A 24,365-nucleotide genomic window follows, 5' to 3' on the forward strand; every position below is an offset into this window, starting at 1 on the left:
TGGATGATTATGGCTTACAGCTTATGAAACCCCAAAGTCACAATTTTGAGGTACCCTTTGCTCAGGGGATATGGATTAATTAGCCGACTAGAGTGTGACACTTTGAGCCTAGAATATTGAACCTTTTCACAAAATTCAAATTTTAAGCTGCATTAATGCAATTCCTTTTAATTTGCATTACTGAAATAAATGGACTTTTGCAAGCGATTCTAATTTTTTTTAGTTTCACCTGTACTCTATGCACAAAATGAAAGGAACATAAAAAATTCAGTTTGGTCACATAATGTAAAATGTATATTCTTCCTGCTGGCACTCTTGGTAGGAAGTCAACTGGCACCTGAAAATGACAGAATAATTGAGCCAGACCTTAGCTCTTCTCCCTCTTGTTTCCTGCTTCAAAATATGAACCTAGGATATATGATATGATATAATACAAACTTGTAACCTATGGAGGTGGGCTAACAATATCTTCTAGGTTTTCTCCTGCATACATTTCTAGTCACATGATGCTAAAGGTATGAGGATGTCAAAGGCCAATTCATCCGTGCAAGTAGTATACATTACCATCCTCAAAGTTACAACTAACAGGCATATTGGGGGAGATTTTGTGCCTAAAAAGTGGATCTAAAAAGTCGCAAGCTGTGTTTGTGACTTCCTTAAATGCAATTTTTTTATAAAAAAAGTCACAAGTGCCTCTTTTTACGCAGTCTTCGCCACTTTTCCAAAAGGGGAGTGGCAATTGAGGAAAAGAGGCGTGGTCAATAGCAGAGACAAATTTATCTTCATTTATGCCAGTTTTCTTATGCAAATGAAGCCAGAAATATATGGCGTAAACGTCTGTTTAGGCGCCAGGACTGCTGGAGGATGTGCCTAATTTATGACAATAAACGTGCTGCATCCTCCAGCAGTGCAGGGCATATCAAGACCACCACAGATAGCACCTGTCTTGATAAATCTCCCCCATTATCTAAGCAGAATCACTTCCAGATGTTCCTAAGCACAACAAAAAGTTATCTTCATTTCTGTGCATAGGCTCTAGTGAAACGTGGTGGTCACCTTGTTAGAGAACCAGTACACCCTTCTGTTGTCTGAAGATCAACTTACCATAGTTAAAAATATACCAAATTCTCGATCCATGTCCACCACATCCCCATCTGTAAATATGAATTGGCTTTTCTTGTTCTTCTTGCACTGTAAAACTATGTAAATTTGCTGTGCAGCCACTGACAACACAGGAAGCTCAATTCGGTTGAATTCATCAAAACATCCCCATGCTCCAGACTGTGCCAAGCCTGTGCCAAACACAAATCATGAAGAGTTTACATTAGAAGAATGTACAAGGAACAAAATTAGAGGAAACGAATGATATCACAAGCACTCAGCAATATCTCAAGATCTGCAATATGAACACTTGGCACCAGAAATTCATTTTTTTAAATTTTATTTTGTAGAGCATTAAACTGTATAGCCAGCAGTAGATTTTCATTTAAAGGTTTGTCGATACATGTTTTCAGTGATAGCTACTACCTTCTTAAATAAGCTCTCTATCTACATTTCATTTTTGTAATAAGAGCTTCATTTCAGAATAACCAAGACGTCTTGCCCCTTTTTTCTGCTCTCAGCTTGGTTCTTTCTAACTTGCCTAATACCTATGGAATTAGATTAGTTGCTAGGCAGTGTGACCTTAGCAGGTGCTAACAAGAGGATCAAATCTGAAATACAGTGAAGAAAATATAGGCTTCACCCTATAAAGGGTCCCAAGCAGAAGCAGAAGTTTCTGGGATGAAGTTTATTGAGGGTATAACAAGGTAATATACTATGGGGGGAATTTATTATTGCTTTACAACTTTGGAGCTGAAAAGTCACAAATTAATGGAGCATGCTACATTTACTCAACTTGGGACTTTTTGCTGTTATAATCTGCTCTTAGAACAGTTGGTTCACAAGGCCTCCTGTAAACCAAAAGAATTTCAGTAATTTGAGCCAGAAATTGGCACAACATATAGCAGAAATATGGTGATAGAAAGTACACATTTTAATTTCTGGTGCGTGGACAGTTAAAGATGTGTGAAACTTATTAAAGGGGATATGCCATGATTGATGTAAAAATGAAAATCAGACATCATATAGTACATGGCAATCTCTTTCTAAGAAATCTAGAAACAGCCCTTTACCTCACATGGAACCAGATAGCTCCCCATTCATTACTCCAATTGTTCTGCTAGATTTAGTTCAGGCTGGCAGCACAGGGTACCTGTCGTTCCTCCTATATCTCATTCACTGTGACTGCTACAGCTTCTAACAGGACATATGGCTGGTTAAAATTAAAGATTTAAACTGATCAAGTGCGACAACCCCAGTGAGGTGGACAATAAATAGGGAAAAGAACAAACAGCAGGTGGCGCTATACAGATACATTTTACTGAACAGCTCAGTGGCTATCCAAAATTTTAAATTACATGTAATTACAAAAGTATTCAGATCCAGGTGCTGGTTTGAATATATAAAATACATGTTGTGGCACAACCCCTTTAAAAGCCATACATCTCTTAACAAATTTTCCACATGTTACCAGAACATATTTTGTATATGAGGGGCGTGGCTTCAATATGGTGGCGTGAAGGTGCTTTCACTGAGGGCTCTCAGTCCATCTGCAGTGATCCTGCGGGAGACCTGACTATCACATTCTGAACTGCCATGGGAAGAGATTCAGAAGTAAATCTGTGGCCCCTCCAAATAACTCCATCGGCCATTTTATCCACTCCAGACTAAAGCAGCTCAGGCATCGTCAGCAATGGCGGCTTGCTGCTGCAACCTAGGAGCAGTTCCCCTATGTTCTCCTCCACGCGCCTCTGACTCAGACACACTGTGCCCTGCTCCCAAATACTCACCTTTCTTCTTGTTCGGCATCTTCCTCGTCAGTTAGAGGCAAATCCTTGGCACAGAGCCCCGTGTTGGCATCACAGCCCCAGCTCAGCCTCAGCTGCTCAGTGCGCCACTCCCAGGCTTCTTGGCAGTTAATCAGGCCACACCATAGGTACCGCCTTCCTGTCTCTCTGGGGCTGAGACTCCACTGCTCAGCCAGGACATGCCAGCTATTTTAACTGCTACCTCTCAGCCACCCGTTGACCACCAGGAACTTTATTTTCTTCTCTGTTCCACAGACTGCACTCTGAGCTGTGAGAGATAATGAGTGCTCCATCCACTAGATCAGATTTGGAAGCACATTTTTCCAGCATTAAGGAGAAACAGGCTCAGGCCTTTCAAGCTGTTAACCAGTCCGTTCAAGGCTTAGCTGAAAGGGTCACTATATATGAGCAACGTCACTCCACAGCCACATCTACATTGTCCTCCCTTTCCACCACCTTGCACACTCATGCTACTCAAATGAAGGACTTTTCCTTATATACAGTGGATATAAAAAGTCTACACACCCCTGTTAAAATGTCAGGTTTCTGTGATGTAAAAAATTAGACAAAGAAAAATAATCTCAGAACTTTTTCCACCTTTAATGTGACCTATGAACTGTACCACTCAATTGAAAAACAAACTGAAATCTTTTAGGTGGAGGGAAGAAAACAAATAAAAACTTAAATAATGTGGTTGAATAAGTGTGCACACCCTCTTATAACTGGGGATGTAGCTGCTCAGAATTAAGGAATCACATTCAAAATCATGTTAAATAGGAGTCAGCATACACCTGCCATCATTTAAATTGCCTCTGATTAACCAACCCTAAATAAAGTTCGGCTGCTCTAGTTGGTCTTTCCTGAAATTTTATTAGTCGCATCCCACAGCAAAAGCCATGGTCCACAGAGAGCTTCCAAAGCATCAGAGGGATCTCATTGTTAAAAGGTATCTGTCAGGAGATGGGTACAAAAGAATTTCCAAGGCATTAGATATACCATGGAACACAGTGAAAACAGTCATCATCAAGTGGAGAAAATATGGCACAACAATTAACATTAACAAAGAACTGGACGTCCCTCCAAAACTGATGAAAAGACGAGAAGCAAACTGGTCTGGGAGGCTACCAAGAGGCCTACAGCAACACTAAAGGAGCTGCAGGAATATCTGGCAAGTACTGACTGTGTGGTACATGGGACAACAATATCCCGTATTCTTCATATGTCTGGGATATGAGGTAGAGTGGCAAGAAAAAAGCCTTATCTTATGAAGAAAAACATTTAAGTCAGGCTACATTTTGCAAAAACACATCTGAAGTCTCCCAAAAGCATGTGGGAAAAGGTGTTATGGTCTGATGAAACCAAAATTGAACTTTTTGGCCATAATTCCGAAAGATATGTTTGAGAACACCATACCCACAGTGAAGCATGGTGGTGGCAGCATCATGCTTTGGTGCTGTTTTTCTTCAGCTGGAACTGGAGCCTTAGTTTGGCTAGAGGGAATTATGAACAGTTCCAAATACCAGTCAATATTGGCACAAAACCTTCAGGCTTCTGCTAGAAAGCTTAACATGAAGAGGAAGAACTTCATCTTTCAGCATGACAACAACCCAAAGCATACATCCAAATCAACAAAGGAATGGCTTCACCAGAAGAAGATTAACCCCTTAGTGACCAAGCCTGTTTGGGCCTTAATGACCAAGCCAAATTTTGGAAATCTGACATGTGTCATTTTAGCTTAGAATAACTTTGTAACGGTTTTGCACATCAAAGTAATTCTGACTTTTTTTTCTCGTCACATATTGTACTTTACTTAGGTGGTAAAATTCTACCGATAAAATATGCGTATCCTTATTAAAAAAGTGAAATTTTATGAAAATTTGTAAAAAACTGCACATTTTCCTATTTTCAACTGCAATATTTCATATACATACATAAATACTATTCAATATTTTTTTATCAGAAATTTATTTCCACATCTTTACTTTATTTTGGCTGCACTCACAAAAATTTTTACTTTTTATTTTTTTTTATTTAGGAGACTTTACATTTTAACATAAATGTTAAAAATTCTTTAAGTACATATTTTTTCCTGAAACAAGCCAAGTTTGCAGAGGTTTATAAGTGTCAGAATAATAGAAACCCCCCAAAAGTGAACCCATTTTAAAAACTAGGCCCCTTAACGTATTTATCTATGGGTGTAATGAGTTTTTTGACCCACTAGTTTTTTGTAGAAATTAATGCTAAGAAGGTGAAAAAAAATGTAATTTTCATTTTTTACACAAAAGTGTCAATTTAAAGACAGATTTTTTTCTACAGAGCACATGAAAATGAAGATGTACACTCCAAAATGTATCACCCCATTTCTCCTGTCTTCAGAAATACCCCCATTGTGGCCCTAATCTTATGTCTTGACAAACGGCAGGGCCCAAACATAAAGGAACACCCAGTTGTTTTCAGAACACAAAATATTGCTTGAAAATGGTTTAGGCCCCATTGCACACTTGTAATGGCGTTGAGCTGCCAAAACAATAGAAAACCCCCACAATGGACCCCATTTTGAAAACTAGACCCCCTAAGGTATTCATCTAGGGGTGTAGTGAGCATTTAGACCCCCTAGTTTTTTGTTGAAATTAATGCTAAGAAGGTGAAAAAAATGTAATTTTCATTTTTTACACAAAAGTGTCAATTTAAAGACAGATTTTTTTCTACAGAGCACATGAAAATGAAGATGTACACTCCAAAATGTATCACCCTGTTTCTCCTGTCTTCAGAAATACCCCCATTGTGGCCCTAATCTTATGTCTTGACAAACGGCAGGGCCCAAACATAAAGGAGCACCCAGTTGTTTTCAGAACACAAAATTTGCTTGAAAATGGTTTAGGCCCCATTGCACACTTGTAATGGCGTTGAGCTGCCAAAACAATAGAAAACCCCCACAATGGACCCCATTTTGAAAACTAGACCCCCTAAGGTATTCATCTAGGGGTGTAGTGAGCATTTAGACCCCCTAGTTTTTTGTTGAAATTAATGCTAAGAAGGTGAAAAAAATGTAATTTTCATTTTTTACACAAAAGTGTCAATTTAAAGACAGATTTTTTTCTACAGAGCACATGAAAATGAAGATGTACACTCCAAAATGTATCACCCTGTTTCTCCTGTCTTCAGAAATACCCCCATTGTGGCCCTAATCTTATGTCTTGACAAACGGCAGGGCCCAAACATAAAGGAGCACCCAGTTGTTTTCAGAACACAAAATTTGCTTGAAAATGGTTTAGGCCCCATTGCACACTTGTAATGGCGTTGAGCTGCCAAAACAATAGAAAACCCCCACAATGGACCCCATTTTGAAAACTAGACCCCCTAAGGTATTCATCTAGGGGTGTAGTGAGCATTTAGACCCCCTAGTTTTTTGTTGAAATTAATGCTAAGAAGGTGAAAAAAATGTAATTTTCATTTTTTACACAAAAGTGTCAATTTAAAGACAGATTTTTTTCTACAGAGCACATGAAAATGAAGATGTACACTCCAAAATGTATCACCCTGTTTCTCCTGTCTTCAGAAATACCCCCATTGTGGCCCTAATCTTATGTCTTGACAAACGGCAGGGCCCAAACATAAAGGAGCACCCAGTTGTTTTCAGAACACAAAATTTGCTTGAAAATGGTTTAGGCCCCATTGCACACTTGTAATGGCGTTGAGCTGCCAAAACAATAGAAAACCCCCACAATGGACCCCATTTTGAAAACTAGACCCCCTAAGGTATTCATCTAGGGGTGTAGTGAGCATTTAGACCCCCTAGTTTTTTGTAGAAATTAATGCTAAGAAGGTGAAAAAAAATAAAAATAGCTCCACGAACCATCCCAAAGGGATCCCTCCCTCCCTGGAAAGCCCACAAACTAAACAGAAAATGAGAATAAATTGAATTCCTGACCCCCCCCCCCCCCTGTTCTTTTTGGTATTAAATAAAATTAATAATTTGCAACCGTATGGTACGTTTCAAAGCAGGGGTAATTACAGAGCCCTGGTTGTGATGGGCAGCTGGGGCAGTAAATCCGGGTGTCCCTCCTCCTTCCATGTTTGCTACACACCCGGCATCTTTTCTGTGGATACTGTTTTGCTGGTAGTGGCAGGGACGGGGTGAGGGAAATGGCGTTCTAAAAGCCTTCGAACGTCCTCCGATTCGAAGGCTTGCCTAGGTGCGGGGGACTCAAACAGGAGACTCTCAATCACCTTCTCCTGGTACTCGAGGAAGTTAAGGTTTCCCTGGGACTTTTTGAATAAAATAAAACTATTATAGGTAGCAATCTGGATGAGGTAGATTGCTACCTTTTTATACCAGGCCCTGTTTTTTCGCTTCACCAGGTAGGGGTGAAGCGCTTGGTCCGAGAGGTCTACACCTCCCATAAATTTATTGTAGTCTGTCACACAGACCGGTTTGTGCTTGTCCGCCGTAGCCCCCCTCTCCCTAACTGCCACTTTGGTGTCTGCATGCAAGGTGGTCAGCATGTAGACATCCTTCCTGTCCTTCCACTTCACGGCAAGCAGCTGGTCACTTGCGAGGGCGAAGGATGTTCCTTTCTCCAAACGTTTGGAGACCAGCGGTTGTGGGTATCCAACTCTATTTTTGCGGACTGTCCCACAAGCCCCTGTGTTTGCAGCATGGAGGGATTTATAAAGCGGTATACTAGTGTAAAAATTATCGGTGTACACGTGGTACCCTTTGTGCAGGAATGGTGCCAATAAATCCCACACAATTTTTCCCGATGTGCCAATATTTTCGGGGCAGCCTGGGGGGTTAAGTTGGGAGTCTCTGCCCTCATAAATAGACAGGCCACAGGTGTAGCCGGTTGTGCTCTCGCACACCTTATACAACTTTACCCCATATCTGGCACGCTTGGAAGGAATATATTGACGGAAGGAAAGGCGGCCTTTAAAACTAAAAAGGGACTCGTCAACTGATAATTTTTTCTCAGGGGTATATAATTTCAAAAATAAATCTGTAAGGAGGGAAATAAGGGGTCTCAATTTATTTAGGCGGTCGAAGGCTGGGTCAGTTCTGGGGGGGACTTGGGAATTGTCTGAAAAATGCATGAACCGCATTATGACTTCATAGCGGTTACGGGACATAACTGCTGCAAACACAGGGGTTGAGTGGACAGTACTCGCAGCCCAATAGGATCGGACAGAGGTTTTTTTTACAATGCCCATGTCCAGGGTAAGCCCCAAAATTTTTTTTATTTCAGGGACACTTGTGGGGGTCCACCGTCTTACATAAATAGACGTGGGCTTTTGTACAGCAAACTGTGTGGCGTACAAATTAGTTTGCTGCACAATTAACTCCAGGACTTTATCATCTACAAATAAATGAAAAAAATCATAAGGGGTAAAATTGCCGACATCCACATTAATTTGGGGAGTGGGTAAAAATTGGGGTACTTGGGGGGAAAATGAAGTGGCAGGAACCCACGTAGCAGAAGGGACGGGACCGCTGGGTGGAGAATGAGGGGAGGTGGTGACTTCTACCACCATAGGGCTATGGGGTCTGGGGATGGAATCAGAGTCCCCGCTATCTGAAAATATTTCCGCCTCTGAAGCGGTGCCAGATTCAGAGTGGTCAGAGCAGAGAAATTCGTATGCCTGCTCCGCACTTAACAATCTCCGAGCCATTTTTTTTTTTCTGTACAGCTCAGAAAAATTCAAATAACTGACCGTCCCTAAAAATGACTGACACCCACCGACTGACGGAGTGACACCCACCGACTGACGGAGTGACACCCACCGACTGACGGAGTGACACCCACCGACTGACGGAGTGACACCCAACAACTCACTGACTGACACCCACTGACCGCCAGTAACAGACGAACAGGGTCCCTAATAAAGATAAATGACTGTAACTAATAGACGTCTAATGACGGACGCCTAATCACGGACATCCACTGACCGCCAGTTACTGACGGACAGTTTATAATTTGATTTTTTTTCTTTTTTTTTTCCACAGTATGTAATCACAGAGCCAGGACAGAAGTCTGATCTCTCTCTCCTCACAGAACAACTGCGCTGAGGGGAGAGAGAAGCACAGCCCCTGTCCTGGCCATGTTTTGTAAATATAATGGATGTGATCTCCATGATAGGTTTATCATGGAGACCACATGATCAGGGACCATTATTATTGGTCCCTGATGGTTACTGTGCTGAAGGCAGATCTTCAGCACAGTAACCAGTGCGCATGTCTGTGCCATTTTTTTTTTTTTTTATTAGATGGGGGGGGGGGGGCCCTAATAACTTTATTAAAATATATCTAAGGGCCCTATTGCCCCGATCGGGGTGCTGGGGGACCCGATCGGGGTGCTGGGGACCCGATCGGGGCATAACTTGAACTTCTCTCTCCTCTCCTGAGGAGAGAGACCTTACAGTAAGCGGCGGCGGCCGGCTTTCAGTCTGCGCATGCGCCGGCCGCCGCCGCCATCTTCCTTGAGGGTAAGGGGGGTGGGGGGGTGAGGATCGGGACCCAGCTTAGGGATAGAAGTGCTGGGGGACCCGATCCTAGCACCGGAGACTTTCTCCCTCCTCTCTCACATGAGAGGAGGGAGAAAGTTTTAGTTCAGGCTTCATTTTCGGTGATCGCCGTGATAAAGTGTATCACGGCGATCACGTGATCAGAGACCGCTTGTCACGGTCTCTGATCACTGCCCCGAGCCCTCAGCTACCTCCGGTAGCTGCGGGCACGGAGCTACTACGCTTGATTTTAGCGTTAACTCGGGCTGAAGTGCCGCCGTAAAAAGGCGGCGCTCCAGCCCAAGGCCCCTTAGTGACCGCCGTAAAAACACGTATGGGTGGTCACTAAGGGGTTAAAGTTTTGGAATGGCCCAGCCAGAGCCCAGACCTGAATCCGATTGTAAATCTGTGGGGTGATCTGAAGAGGGTCATGCGCAGGAGATGTGACAGATTTGGAGTGTTTTTGCAAAGAAGAGTGGGCAAATCTTGCCAAGTCAAAATGTGCTATGCTGATAGAGTCATACCCAAAAAAACTGAGTGCTGTAATAAAATCAAAAAGTACTTTACAAAAAAAGTATTAGTTTAATGGTGTGCACACTTATGCAACCATATTTTTTTATTTTTATATTTTTTCGTCCCTCTACCTAAAAGATTTCAGTTTGTTTTTCAATAGAGTTGTACAGTTTATAGGTCACATTTCACGGTGGAAAAAGTTCGGAAATGATTTATCTTTGTCTAATTTTTTTTATATCACAGAAACCAGGGGTGTGTAGACTTTTTATATCCACTGTATGCACAGAATTGAAAAAAGAAAGCTCTGCAGTGTTTTTTTGTAGCTGGTCTCATCAGCTATTGTTTTATTTGACCTCTTCATTGGGGCCATTCTCCCAGTCCTCCACTCCGTCCTCCCCGCCCCCTTTTTCTTTTCTCTTTATTTTTCAGCAACAAAAAGTAGTTATAAGGCAATATGTCTGACGTCTTGATTGTCTCACTTAATGCTCAGGGTCTGAATGTCCCAGAAAAGAGGTACTCCCTTCTCAAACTACTGTGGAAGAAGAGAGCACACGTTGCATACATACAGGAGAAGCATTTCTGTTCAGATAGCATTCACTCTCTCTCCAACTCTTGCTTTCCTCATTCGTACCACAGCTCTTCTCTGGATTCTAAGCAGCTTAATGACTCTCTTTTACAAGACCTACAGTTCCTCATGGCAGTTAAAAATAACTTAACCGACTACTTTCCCCATAATGTCACTCCGGATTGTGATCCCCTTGCTATCTATATCGGAGGTACAGGGAGTGCAGAATTATTAGGCAAGTTGTATTTTTGAGGATTAATTTTATTATTGAACAACAACCATGTTCTCAATGAACCCAAAAAACTCATTAATATCAAAGCTGAATATTTTTGGAAGTAGTTAGTTGTTTTAGTTTTAGCTATTTTAGGGGGATATCTGTGTGTGCAGGTGACTATTACTGTGCATAATTATTAGGCAACTTAACAAAAAACAAATATATATCCATTTCAATTATTTATTTTTACCAGTGAAACCAATATAACATCTCAACATTCACAAATATACATTTCTGACATTCAAAAACAAAACAAAAACAAAATCAGTGACCAATATAGCCACCTTTCTTTGCAAGGACACTCAAAAGCCTGCCATCCATGGATTCTGTCACTGTTTTGATCTGTTCACCACCAACATTGCGTGCAGCAGCAACCACAGCCTCCCAGACACTGTTCAGAGAGGTGTACTGTTTTCCCTCCTTGTAAATCTCACATTTGATTATGGACCACAGGTTCTCAATGGGGTTCAGATCAGGTGAACAAGGAGGAAAAAGAAATTATTGCCTAATAATTATGCACACCTGATATAGGGTGTTGATGTCATTAGGCCACACCCCTTCTCATTACAGAGATGCACATCACCTAATATGCTTAATTGGTAGTAGGCTTTCGAGCCTATACAGCTTGGAGTAAGACAACATGCATAAAGAGGATGATGTGGTCAAAATACTCATTTGCCTAATAATTCTGCACTCCCTGTACATTAATTAAAGTGGGCTACCGAATTACAAAGGAAGGGGCGGCTCTGTTATCTGGACTCATTACACGTATATATAATCTTGAACAGATTTACAAGGCTACTTTAGACAGACAGCTGGGAGCATAGCTGATGCAGTTGCGGGAGCAGGTTTACTCTCTTTGCCTCTTTAAAGCCAAGTCGATTCTTGCTAAATGCCATAGACATTTTTGAGAATGTGGTAACAAACCCAGGGGAACCCCGGTGAGAGCATTACGTAAAACTTGTGTTCAGTAGTACAGTATGTACAACATTGTCTTGGAGTTCCCCTTATCTCTATCTGAACTAAACTGTGCCCACAAAGACTCACAGATGGGCAAGAATTGAAAGATTTATTTCAATGTCAGAATTACCATCCCATCTCCCTCATAAATGCAGACCTCAAATTGTTCTCCAACCTTTTGGCCCCTCACCTGACTACCTACATGCAAAAGCTGATTCATATTGACCAGATCAGGTTTATGCCACTTACAGAAACACAGGATAATACCACAAGAGCCATTAACCTAATCTATAAGGCGACGATCACAAAACTTTCCATGTTACCATAATGACACTAAAGAGTTAAGTGGGACTTCATTTTCGAAATATTGCATCAATTTGGATTGGGTGAGATGATGCTCACTCAAATTCATAACATATATTCTTCCCCTTCTGCCACAGTTAAGGTGAATGGTTTGCGCTCTTTTCCTTTCCTGATATGGAATAAGACAAGGTTGCTCCGTTTCTCCATGTATTTTCATCTTCTGCCTGTAGCCCGTTTTGAGACACATATGAGCTAATCCTGATATAGTAGAAATTAAGATTCATGATTCCCCCCATAATGGATAATCTCCTTTTCTTTCTTAGTTTTCCCTCCCTAATCATATGAAAGGACTCAAAATGTACTTACTATTATTTAACTTTAAAATCAACTTCCAAAAGTCTGAAGCACTAAACATTACACTACCACCTAGGTTGGTCCCTGAATTATCTGACAATTCCCCTTTCAAATGGTCAAGAACTTCCCTTAAATATTTGGGCATTCATTTAACCCCAATTCTTTCCAATCTCTACCCAACAAACTATTCTTCCCTTCTTCGATGAATGTTCTCCCCAGAATGTTATACTTCTTTCAAGCACTACCTATTCATATTCCACATCTATTTTTCCACAAAGTACTATCCACAGTTTATTTGGGCAAGGAAATCCCCATTAATACCTTGCTCGGTTCTATTCAGATCCAAGCATCGTGAAGGCCTTGGTTTCATTTCCTATCAACATGCTTCTCCTCTATTAAGGATGGTAGACTGGAGTCAACACCAGTCCCATAAACAATGGGTGGTGAAACAATCCTTCCTTCCAACCCTTTTATCTGCCACCCTTTGGCTGGGCCTTCATATACAATTAGCGGCTCGTACTCATCCCACTATGAGTCGAACAGCTTGCTCTGCAACATCCATTTTCACTCTACCTGACTTCACTCCTTCCCCATCACCGATGTTCCCTATCTTGGGATATCCCATGTTCCCTTCGGGTGCAGCAAGGGTCCTTTTGGCATTCGGTTGAGGCTAGTAAATTTTATCTCTTCTGCTAATTTGGCTGTCACCGCAGTCACTTAGTGACATATCAGATCCCTCATCCCTTTCAATTTCAACACCAAGGGACCCGGGTACGTATATATATGCACCTAGAACTCTGCATCAAACACCTCTATACACATATGTGTATATATATATATATATATATATACACACACACACTTATATATATATGTATAAACTCATGCCACAGGAGAATCCAGTATGGACTCTATAAATATGTGAGTTTTAATTATGTGCATATTACTTGTGCGCCTGAAAAAGGGGTGTATTGTACCCCGAAACGCATTGAGCTTATTCTTTCATTAAAGCATCCTTACTTATACTGGAGTCCTTCGGTTTATCTCACGATAAGAAAGGGGGGTGACCCATTCTCAAGGCTACCTCGGCGAGGGAGGGGTAGGTTGCAGGTGTCTTGAGTTTATCCTGCAACCCCCTCCCCAGTGAAGTGAGTACTACTGATTGATGACATATCTTATTGATGTTTTAATCACCAAGTGGATCTTATTGCTGCTTTTAACATCAAGTGGATCATATTGAGGGTAACTCTACCCATTTATATTTCAGTGGGAGTTGATATCGGTGTAGGTATGATCCACCTATTAGTCACTAATAAGACTATTGAGAGCATCATTATATATTATCTGGTGCCCCACACCACTTCCTTTTTCCTTTATTCATTTACACGCGGTTCTCGAAGTGCTATTGGGTTCCGCCTGACTGTTTTGGTCAAGTGGGTTGCTGCCTATTTCTCTACACCTGCTCCTTTCCGTCTATCATATTCTTGTCCAGTCGGTGCCCCCCCCCCATCCCTTTACTTCCCCTTTCTTCTCCGTTCACCCATTTCTCTCTTCCTTCCCTAAATCCCTTCCTTCTCCAACCACTCCATATATTTTTTCTTGATCTCATTCTTCATTCTGTCTCACCATAGTGAGATCCTTTTATCTATCTATAGGAAATCTGTGGTACGGCATCTGGTTAATGCTGCGAGGGCATGTATCCCTTGTTTGTGGAAGCAGACTTCTTCTCCTTCTATAGCTCTTTGGTTTAGTAAGATACAGGAAGTCACGAGAATGGAGAACCTCGTCGTATTGGTAAGGGGCACACACGCTAAGTTTTATTATACATGGCGACATTGGATCCTATTTCAAGGCTCCCCTGGTGCTAATCTTTGCTGGCCTCATAGAACTGGAGTTCTTTTATCCACCACAAACATTTTTTTTCTCTCCTGCCCCTCTCTTTCCCTCTCCCATTTCATTCCTTCCCCCAGCTTCTTCTGGTTTGTTCTTTCATTCTTATTTCTTCTTCTGCAACCTCCTTTAGGCTTCATGATATTCGGTTTTCTAACTCTTCTGTCTGCCATGCACAGACATTGGGCAACATACATGTATAATGCTTTTCCAGTGGTACCCTTGTGTACTTTCTCACTCTCTTGCAAATGAACAATTACTGTTTATCTTGTTTCTTTTGTTTATGAAAACTTAAATAAGAATTTACAAAAAAGACAGGTGTAAGTAAGGCTACTTTCACACTAGCGTTTTTTGCGGATCCGTCATGGATCTGCAAAAACACTTCTGTTACAATAATAGAACCGCATGCATCAGTCATGAACGGATACGGTTGTATTATCTGTAACATAGCCAAGACAAATCCTTTGTGAACGCCATTGAAAGTCAATGGGGGACAGATCAATTTTCTATTGTGCCCGTTTGGCTCAGTTTCGTCAAGCAGCGTTTTGGTGTCTGCCTCCAGAGCGGAATGGTGACTGATCGGAGGCAAACTGATGCATTCTGAGCGGATCTTTTTCCAATCAGAATGCATATGGCAAAACTGATCAGTTTTGGACCGTTTGTGAGAGCCCATGACGGATCTCACAAACAGAAAGCCAAAATGCGAGTGTGAAAGTAGCCTTAAAATCTCTTCCTTTACTTTAATGGAAAAATAATCCTTAAAGGGGTTGTCTCATCTCAGTCTTTCACTGCTGAGATGGGAGTAACCAAAGTAAGTACAGGCCAGGGGAGGTGGAGTTACTGTAATGGATGACTGGCTACCACTCCACTAGGCTTGGTTGTAACCGCAGCACTTGTCCGTTTATGGCTTTAACGGGTGCACGTCTCCAAGTTGAAATCCCTCCACCTTGGGGATCAGTGAGTATCTTTATCACAGTATTCGAGACAGCATGCCAATGATGTATTTTTAGAAAAATGCTTGCTTTATTAGTATATTTCACCACCAGTGGTACGTATTAGTGCAACGTTTCGGGCCCAAATTTGGTGCCCTTCTTCAGGCTGGTGAATATAAAGTGATACAACATCAGACAAAGATACATAATTAGGACGGGAGTTCATGATCGCAATAAGAAATGCATAATTACAATGAAATTGCATGGTTATAAAATAGATAGGCTCTGATAACTAACCATGCAATTTCATTGTAATTATGCATTTCTTATTGCGATCATGAACTCCCGTCCTAATTATGTATCTTTGTCTGATGTTGTATCACTTTATCTTCACCAGCCTGAAGAAGGGCACCAAATTTGGGCCCGAAACGTTGCATTAATATGTACCACTGGTGGTGAAATGTACTAATAAAGCAAGCGTTTTTCTAAAAATACGTCACTGGCATGCTATCTTGAATACTGTGATATGGCTACCGCTCCACTGTTTCTGTAACTCCTACAGCAGTGAATGGGAGCTACACAAATGGCGAAGCACAGCAAACTACACTGCTTCTGTAACTTGGTGAGTTACGGAACCAGCATAGCCTGCTGTGCTACACTGTTTCCCAGTGGAGCTCTGACAGCTCAGATGTTTCCATAACTCCATTCACTCCTATCGGTAGTTAACAATTACTGTGAATACTGCCACCTCAGCCAAGAAAGGCCACGGTGGTACAACAGTAAAATACAGTAAGAACATGGAAATTATTACTAGATTAAAGAGTATGTATTAAGTGTATGGTGCATCCATTAAGATGCTTATCCTGACGGTTTATAGCAGATATCTATAATATAACAAAACTACAGTGGACAATATCGTCAAATGTAATGGAAAAAAAGAGGCAAAATAATTAATAATAAAGAGTAAAGAATCTCCTCGACAGACATACGTGACCCTCTACTTGCTATAAAATCAGGGTATTTTATACTGGGAACTGGAAATTTGACGAGGATGTACAATCCTGCACACTTATTCCAGCTTTTATTTTTATATATATATATGTTAATATATATCTAGACAAAGCAATACTCTAAGGATTATCAAATACATTCATACTGTGTGCTGTGTGACAAATCTTATCTCCATCACATTTAACCAAGATTTTGTCTGTGTAGGGGAGAGTATAATACAAGATGTTCCTTACACAGACTTCTCTTGGGGATGCATTTTCATGATAACATGACCTTGGACATTCTCGGCTTTCTCTTAGAAGGTGGAAATGCTTTTCCATTCAGCGTTTAAATACTTACATCCAGACATATTCTACTTTCCTTGCATTTAGATTCAGAAAGCAATGAATTAACAAATGATTGCAGTGATTTGTTAACCCCTATGGCACCAGAGGAGACCTGATCTATCCAAGCAGGTACCGGTGAAATTTCTGCAGAATTTTTTAATAGGGAGCAGAAAATACACAAACTGCCACCTGAATTACATAGTGCAGTTATTTAACCGTGCTGCCTGCTAATCACTTCCAATATATGTGCACAGCTTTGGGAACAATCTACTGTGCCAGCATTTGAATATTATATTCTGCATTTAAATGGGACAGTGGCCACTGAATTATTTATCAGTATTACAGTCACTTAAACCGGAGACTGCTCCCACTGTAGTGTGCACTTAAAATGCAGGTTGGAATAGACTATGTATACTCTGCAGAGGTTTCCAAGTATCAGCATGGCTAAGGGTACTTTCACACTAGCGTTAGAAGAATCCGGCAGGCAGTTCCGATGCGGATCCGTCTGACAAATGCATTGAAACACCGTATCCGTCTCTCCGGTGTCATCCGGAAAAACGAATCTGGTATTTATTTTTTCCACATTTTTAAAGGTCTGCGTGTGCGTCAATGCGGCAATTTCCCGAACACTTGGTACCGGATCCGGCATTAATAGATGTCAATGGAAATTAGGACAAAATTAGGACAAAACTGCTGCGTTTTTTTCCTATGACAGAACTCAATACCGGAAAACTTTAACGCTATTTTTAGATAATAAACTGAGTTTACCTTTATGAGAACTAATAATACGTAACTTTTATTGTTCCCGTTAAAATAAATGAGACAGTGTTACTAAAATTTCTTTCAAATGCACTGCTGTGCGTATAACTTCTTGAAAGGAGAAGAGGATTTCGGTGGTCTTTTGCCATAGTTGGAACTTGACGGTTAACGGTGGGGGTTGCTTCTTAGGTAAGTATTGCGTAAGATGCTCACTACTTGCTGTTCAGCTATGCCTAATTATTTTTGACCCTCAAACTCTAGTCTAGAGTGGGGAAATAGGCTAACTGGCTGTAGTCGGAGCACTTGCCCTGAAAAGAGCGATCCCCAGCCGCTGGAACCTCGGGCCTGACCTACTCGGCCCTTCTCCTGCCTACAAGCACCATCCAACGCATTTCGCCATAATACAATGGCTCATGAGGGAGCGATCTGTGCAGTGGCAGAGTTTCTTTATTATAAACAGCAGTGGCAGTTTACTAAAGGACTCTGTCTCCTTTTATGCTCAGAGTACCATCCACTTAGATGACGCTCGACAATCCCTAGGGAGCGAAGGAGGGCCAGAGGCCAGTGCTCTGCTGTCCTGGCCCGCCCGGCCCTCCCTTCTAGGTGTGAGGTACGCTAGGGGGCGGGATTGTTGCTATGGGGATCTATAGGTACTGAGTTTACTTGTTCAGTCCTATTTCTTTTAGAAAAGTTGGGACAGGTTTCATTAACCCTTGTATTGATCAGACCATTATTAACCCTTGATCAACAAGCTGGATAGTTAAGCTTACTTATTGGGACCATGTACATGAATAGCATATCTATTACATATACCATAAATGTACCGTCCCCTACCATACAGAAATGCAGAACACATCCAGACGACACTACATGACAGATAGTGCCCCTAGATGGAATTCCACAGGAGGGATACATTTTGGGACATTAAGCAGTTCGTGGATACTCATATTATAAGAACGCTCCAAGGTCAGATTTTAATCCCTCATTGGATCAGGGGTGGACCCCTAACCTAAATCACAAGTCAAGGCCCTGGTAACCCCTCAAGAACACGGGATTTTCGGATTAGACGGCTATTTCTTTATTGGAAAAATGGCTTGAACGAAAGATATTCCCAATCCCCCCCCTCTTCTCGGTTGGGGAATGTGTTGAATGCCTACAAATTTGAAGCATGAGCTACTAGATAGTCTGTCAAAACAGACATCCTATCTCCCACTGTGTTATTTAAAACTTTAACCCCTTAGTGACCAAGCCTGTTTGGGCCTTAATGACCAAGCCAAATTTTGGAAATCTGACGTGTCATTTTAGCTTAGAATAACTTGGTAACGGTTTTGCACATCAAAGTAATTCTGACATTGTTTTCTTGTCACATATTGTACTTTACTTAGGTGGTAAAATTCTACCGATAAAATATGTGTATCTTTATTAAAAAAGTGAAAGTTTATGAAAATTTGTAAAAAACTTTAACTGCAATATTTCACATACATAAATACTATTCAATATTTTTATCAGAACTATATTTCCACATCTTTACTTTATTTTGGCTGCACTTACAAAAAAACGCACTATATATTTTTTTATTTAGATGTGGGGGGGCACCCCTAATAACTTTATTTAACACATCTGGGGGTCATATTGCCCCGATCGGGGGGCTGGAGGACCCGATCAGGGCATAATTTGAACTTCTCTCTCCTCTCCTGAGGAGAGAGACCATACTGAGAGCAGCGGTGAGCGCCGGCGGCCGGCTTTCAGTCTGCGCATGCGTCGGGCCGCCGCCGCCATCTTTCTTGAGGGTAAGGGTGGGTGGGGGGTGAGGATCGGGGTCCAGCTTAGGGCCAAAAGTGCTGGGGGACCTTATTGCTGCACCGGAGACTTTCTCCCTCCTCTCTTACATGAGAGGAGGGAGAAAGTTTAGGGCGGGCAGCTCCGCTGCCGGCATTTTTTGTGATCGCCGTGATAAAGTGCATCACGGCGATCACGTGATCAGAGACCACTTGTCACGGTCTCTGATCACTGTCCCGAGCCCTCAGCTACCTCCGGTAGCTGCGGGCACGGAACTACAGCGCTTGATTTTATCGCTAACTTGGGCTGATGTAAAAAGGCGGCGCTCCAGCCCAAGGCCCCTTAGTGACTGCCGTAAAAACACGTATGGGTGGTTACTAAGGAGTTAACACTAGTGTAAAAGTAGCCTAAGGCTAGGGCTACATGACGACATTTGTTGCGCAACATTTTATCGCACGACAATTTTTATAATGATAGTCTATGGTGTCGCACTGTGACATGCGCCATGATGAAATTTGAAATGGATTTTCCTGCTACTGTCGTGTCGCAGTATGTCGCAGAGCGACACTATAGACTATCTTTATCAAATTTGTTGCGCGACACATGTTGCAGTGTAGTTGTGCCCTATGTATAGCAGGACACATGTCGTCATGTAGCCATCGCCTAACAAACCAACTTTAAATGGGTTGTGTCACTTCAATAAATGGCTTTTATCATGTAGAGAAAGTTAATACAAGGCACTTACTAATGTGTTGTGATTGTCCATATTGCTTCCTTTGCTGGCTGGATTCATTTTTTTTCATTTTTCCATGGTTAAAATCACCATATAATCCATCAGTGGTGGTCCTGCTTACTCACTATAGAAAAAAAAAAGCCAGCCTCTCTGGTGGCCGGGACCTTTAGAGAGCGCATAGGCGCTCTTTCCTATATTGTGCAAGTACGGCCACCATTGTTGGATTGCAGGGTGGTCCTAACCATGGAAACAAGTAGTGTATACTGCGATTAAAAAATTAATCAATCAAGCCAGCAAAGGAGGCAATATGGCTAACAATACATTAGTAAGTGCCTTTTATTACGGTAACTTTCTCTACATGATAAATGCCACTTGATGAAGTGAGACAAACTCTTTAAGCTTTTTTCTTATTTTAAAAGCCTGTCTGCTCCCCTGAGAATTTTAAAAACTTAGAAAACTGTGGATGGATCTGGCACTCAGATAAAAATAAATTATTTTATTGAAAAATGTTAAAACCCCTGTTACTTATGCGTTTTGGGCACGCGAGCCCTTCCTCATAGCATAGAAGACATAGAAAAAATATATACTAACAGGCATGCTGGAAAAGTTATTTTTTTAGAATACGAATACGTATTTTTTTAGAATACGGTCAGATTGTTCCTGTCCTCAAAAAATATTTACCCATCTTGGATAATGATCCACAAATTAAAAATATCCTCAAGAATGGCTGCAGATTTGTCAGCTGTCAAGTGCAGCTGCACATTGTGTGAACAGCCACCAAGGCATCACACAGAAGGGTTAACCACCCCCAAAAAAGTAATTGGAGACAAGCCCTACTAAGGCATGAGGCGTTCTGGGTCCTCACCATGGGGAGCAGGTTTCCTTATGGAATTAACCTTAAAGGACTTCTCCGGGAATTAAGAAAATGAAAATATGTAAATATCACTTTATTATAAATATATTCCCAAATACCTTTCATTAGTCATAATGGCTCATTTTGTCTAGGGAGCAATCATAAAGAGAAACAAAAACGGCCGTTGTCCTATTAGTACACACAAAACATGTCCTAATCACACAGCAGGACAAGTTACTTCACAACTCCGAGATAAAGAGCTGCCTCCTCTCTTCCTCCTCTCCTACTTGTCAGGGATTATGATCCTGAATACAGATGAGAAGATCTTCAGCAGAATCGCTGTAGGAATGGAGTTCATGAGGAAACATGAAGTACAGAGAGGATGGACAGGACAGTGGTAATGTGGGGCTGCTGCTCATGAACTCTATTCCTACAGAGATTCAGCTGATGACCATATTAAACTGTATTCAGGATCATAATCCCTGACAAGCAGAGCAGCGAGGAGGATTAGGCAGCTCTTTAGCAAAGTGTTGTGAAGTAACTTGTCCTCCTATGTGATTAGGACAGGTTTTGTGTGTACTAATAGGACAGCGGCCATTTTGTTTCTCCTAATGATTGTTCCCCAGATAAAACGTTATAGCGAATCGAATATAAACAAATATATTTATAATGAAGTAATATTTAAGTATTTTAATTTTCTTCCTTCCCGGAGAACCCCTTTAAGACCGATTTGTCATACCTATATTGATGACCGTATTCACATTGCATTTTGCCTTCCTTGCAAATGTACATTCTGCAACATGTGTCTGTACTTGGCTTGGCATGTTATATTATTTATTTATTCATTAAGATGTCTCCATTCCAGCTCCTATTCTATCCACACCAGGGTTTCTGAGTTACTGCTTTTCCAGCATGCCTGTTAGTATATATTTTTTTGAATAATGTTCTATATCTTGAGTGCTATAAGGAAGGGTTTGCATGCTCGAAACACATAAGCAATAAAGGAATTGGTTTTTATCGGAGTGCCAGATCCATCCACGTTTTTTCTGCCCTGTTCTGGGTTGCCAGTTCTAATTGCGTGCACCATACCTGCATGGGGGTGAGCTGATTTAAATTTCCTGCATGGCGCTGAGCTGATTTAAATTTCTCTCTGACTGTTACCAATTTTAAAAACCGTTGGACAATCCGTTTCAGTCTTAGAAAACCCCGTTCACCAAGTGTTTGGGAAAATCTGTGACACAATCCTCATGCTACTGTTTCTCCCTTCAAGAAAGTATTTAACATCTTGGCATTGCAGATGCTTGTATTTAACTACTTACAATCATAGGGGTAACTATAGGGGTTGCAGCGCAATTGCCTCCTTGCCAGTGACGCACGACAATTAGGTATTGCCATCCTCAGGTAATACAGTTAGATATTGTGGTGGGGCACGGGAGCAATATCTCCCTGCTCTTGCCTCTGATAGGCTACTGGCTCTAGGCTGATACAAGCAGCGCAATGATCACGAACAGAGCAACATACAGCTCAGGAAACTCCATGCGGTTGGGCCACTATGGGGATCGGGTACTATGGGGGCATTGTTTCTATTAAATCAGGGCATTTTGTACTGTCACACATAACAGAGCATATTTTTGTACTGGAACACATTATGGGGAGCACTATTGGGACATTGTCTCTACTGGGGGCACTAAGAGGGGGGATTTTTTGTACTGGCACACAGAAGGGGGATTTTTTGTACTGGCACAAATTATAAGGGGGTATTTTTTGCACTGAAACGCATTATGAGGGGCTTTTTTGCGCTGGCACACATATGGGCGCATTTTTGTATTGGCGTACATTATAAGGAAGTATTTTTTATAACAGCACAAATGATAAGGGGGTATATTTGTACTGGAACACATTATAAGAAGAATTATTACTACGACTATGGGGAACATGATTACTAGTATGGGTACAATTGGGCATTATTACTATTGAGGGCTCTGTCAACACTAAGTACACTCTGGCAGAGAATTATTACCACTGTTGGGACTTTGGGGAGCACTACTGTCGGGGCACCTTGGCACAGTTATTTTTTGGGGAGCACTATGGGGGTCATTTACGAACAGACATACCTCACTTTTTGACTCTTTTTCCTCTTTTCCGATGCTCACGCCAGGTCTAAAAAAAAATGTATACGCCTGTTTTAGGCTTAGAAAATGGTCTACATGTACACCAGCAAGGAGCTGGCGTAGATTTAGAGAAGTGTAAAGTCTGCCTAAGTTATGTAGAGGCCGGTGCCTCTACATAACTTAGGCGGATAAACCGCCAGCGCAAGAGGGACGAAGACCAGCGTCTAAATCGACGGTCTTCATAAATGCCCCCCTGTGTTTATGCCACTATTAGTGTTGGGGCGCTATTTGCTAGGCGCAATTATTTTTTAGGCCACTGTGTGCCAATAATTATTTAAGGGGCACTATCTGGTTGGTACTAGTATTTTCAGGGGGACTGTTTCTGCAGTATATTATTGGGGAGCACAGCGGACACATTATTGGGGGTGGCAGGATAGGGTGTTCAGAAAGTGGGAGGATGATGGAAAAAACAGGAAACTAAGATGTCTGTTTGTCAAACTCTGCAGAGACAAGAGATAGCTGAAAGATCATCATGGCGGTTTGGCTTTAATGGAGAAGATGAGGAAAGAGAACATCTACATCAGAGGAGACATCACTGGATGTAAAAGGTATGTGGTAATTACTCTGTAGGTTTTGTAGCGTTGTATGTAATGTCTTTAACAGTAGCCGATTCAATTTTCACCTCGGGAAGCAGAAATGCAGGTGCACCCCTGCTCCTTCCCACAAAGCACTGAGGGTAGGGAAGCCCAAGCTATGCCCTATGCCCCAACTCACAATGTATACCCATTACCTGTCATTCTTTTTTATGTTCTATAGGAACACTTAATTGTGAATCAATGGCAAATAACAGATATGACCTTTTATACCTGCACAGTAGGCTACCCATAGCTGGGCTATTGTGTAGACCTATTTCCCAATGTATTTAAATAACTGTATAGAAGGTACTGCATTTTCAATCAAAAACCCCATTAAAATAAGTCACCTTTAACATTTTTATCCACATTTCTTTTTATTTGAGAAACATTACTTTTTTTCTTTAAAAAGTAAAAATATATTCCAGCTGTGGCACAAAGGAAAAAAATGTTCCGAAATGAAAGGTTGTACTTGTTACTTAGGCTGGAATTCATTCCCACTACTGGGGAAAACAATGGAGCATTCTGGCACTAGTGCAACCAAATTCAAACAAAATGACAGAATCGTTCACATTTAAGATACTTTTAATTCTGCTTTGGGTTTGACGGTGTCCAGTTAGCATGATGCCTGAACTACGAAAGGCTATGAAAGTTTTATGGCCACAATTATACGATTTGGAGGACAATGCTGAGAAGGTAGAAAGAGCAGAGCCAACTTTTAAATAAATCTGCTCTGATCAAATCTACCATGTTTGACCTTTTTGTATTCAGATAGTTTGTCTACTTGCTGATTTTTCAGTAATTTTTTTTAATCTGTAGTGGCAATTTAAGACTAGTACATAAGATAAATACAGTAAATTCCCTTATGTAAAGTCCGTATGTTGCATGTTTACACCTACTTCCAATTTCGTTAACATAACTTTATAATAGACATCAGCCGTACAAACTTTATAATTATCTTTC

The 24,365-nt window shown here is 41.3% G+C and overlaps 1 protein-coding gene across 2 annotated transcripts in view; it reads right to left on the reverse strand.

Annotated features, from left to right (window-relative positions):
- The window catches only part of LOC122939661 (dynein axonemal heavy chain 5-like), a 337,492-nt gene that overhangs the window by 135,317 nt on the left and 177,810 nt on the right, over window positions 1–24,365 (reverse strand). For both annotated transcript variants that reach the window (XM_044295816.1, XM_044295814.1), the window contains exon 43: window positions 1,105–1,292. In XM_044295816.1, the coding sequence (XP_044151751.1) occupies window positions 1,105–1,292 (188 nt within the window). The remainder of the gene's footprint in view (window positions 1–1,104; window positions 1,293–24,365) is intronic.

The sequence above is a fragment of the Bufo gargarizans genome, chromosome 5, assembly GCF_014858855.1.
Source record: "Bufo gargarizans isolate SCDJY-AF-19 chromosome 5, ASM1485885v1, whole genome shotgun sequence".
Classification (NCBI taxonomy): Eukaryota; Metazoa; Chordata; class Amphibia; order Anura; family Bufonidae; genus Bufo; species Bufo gargarizans.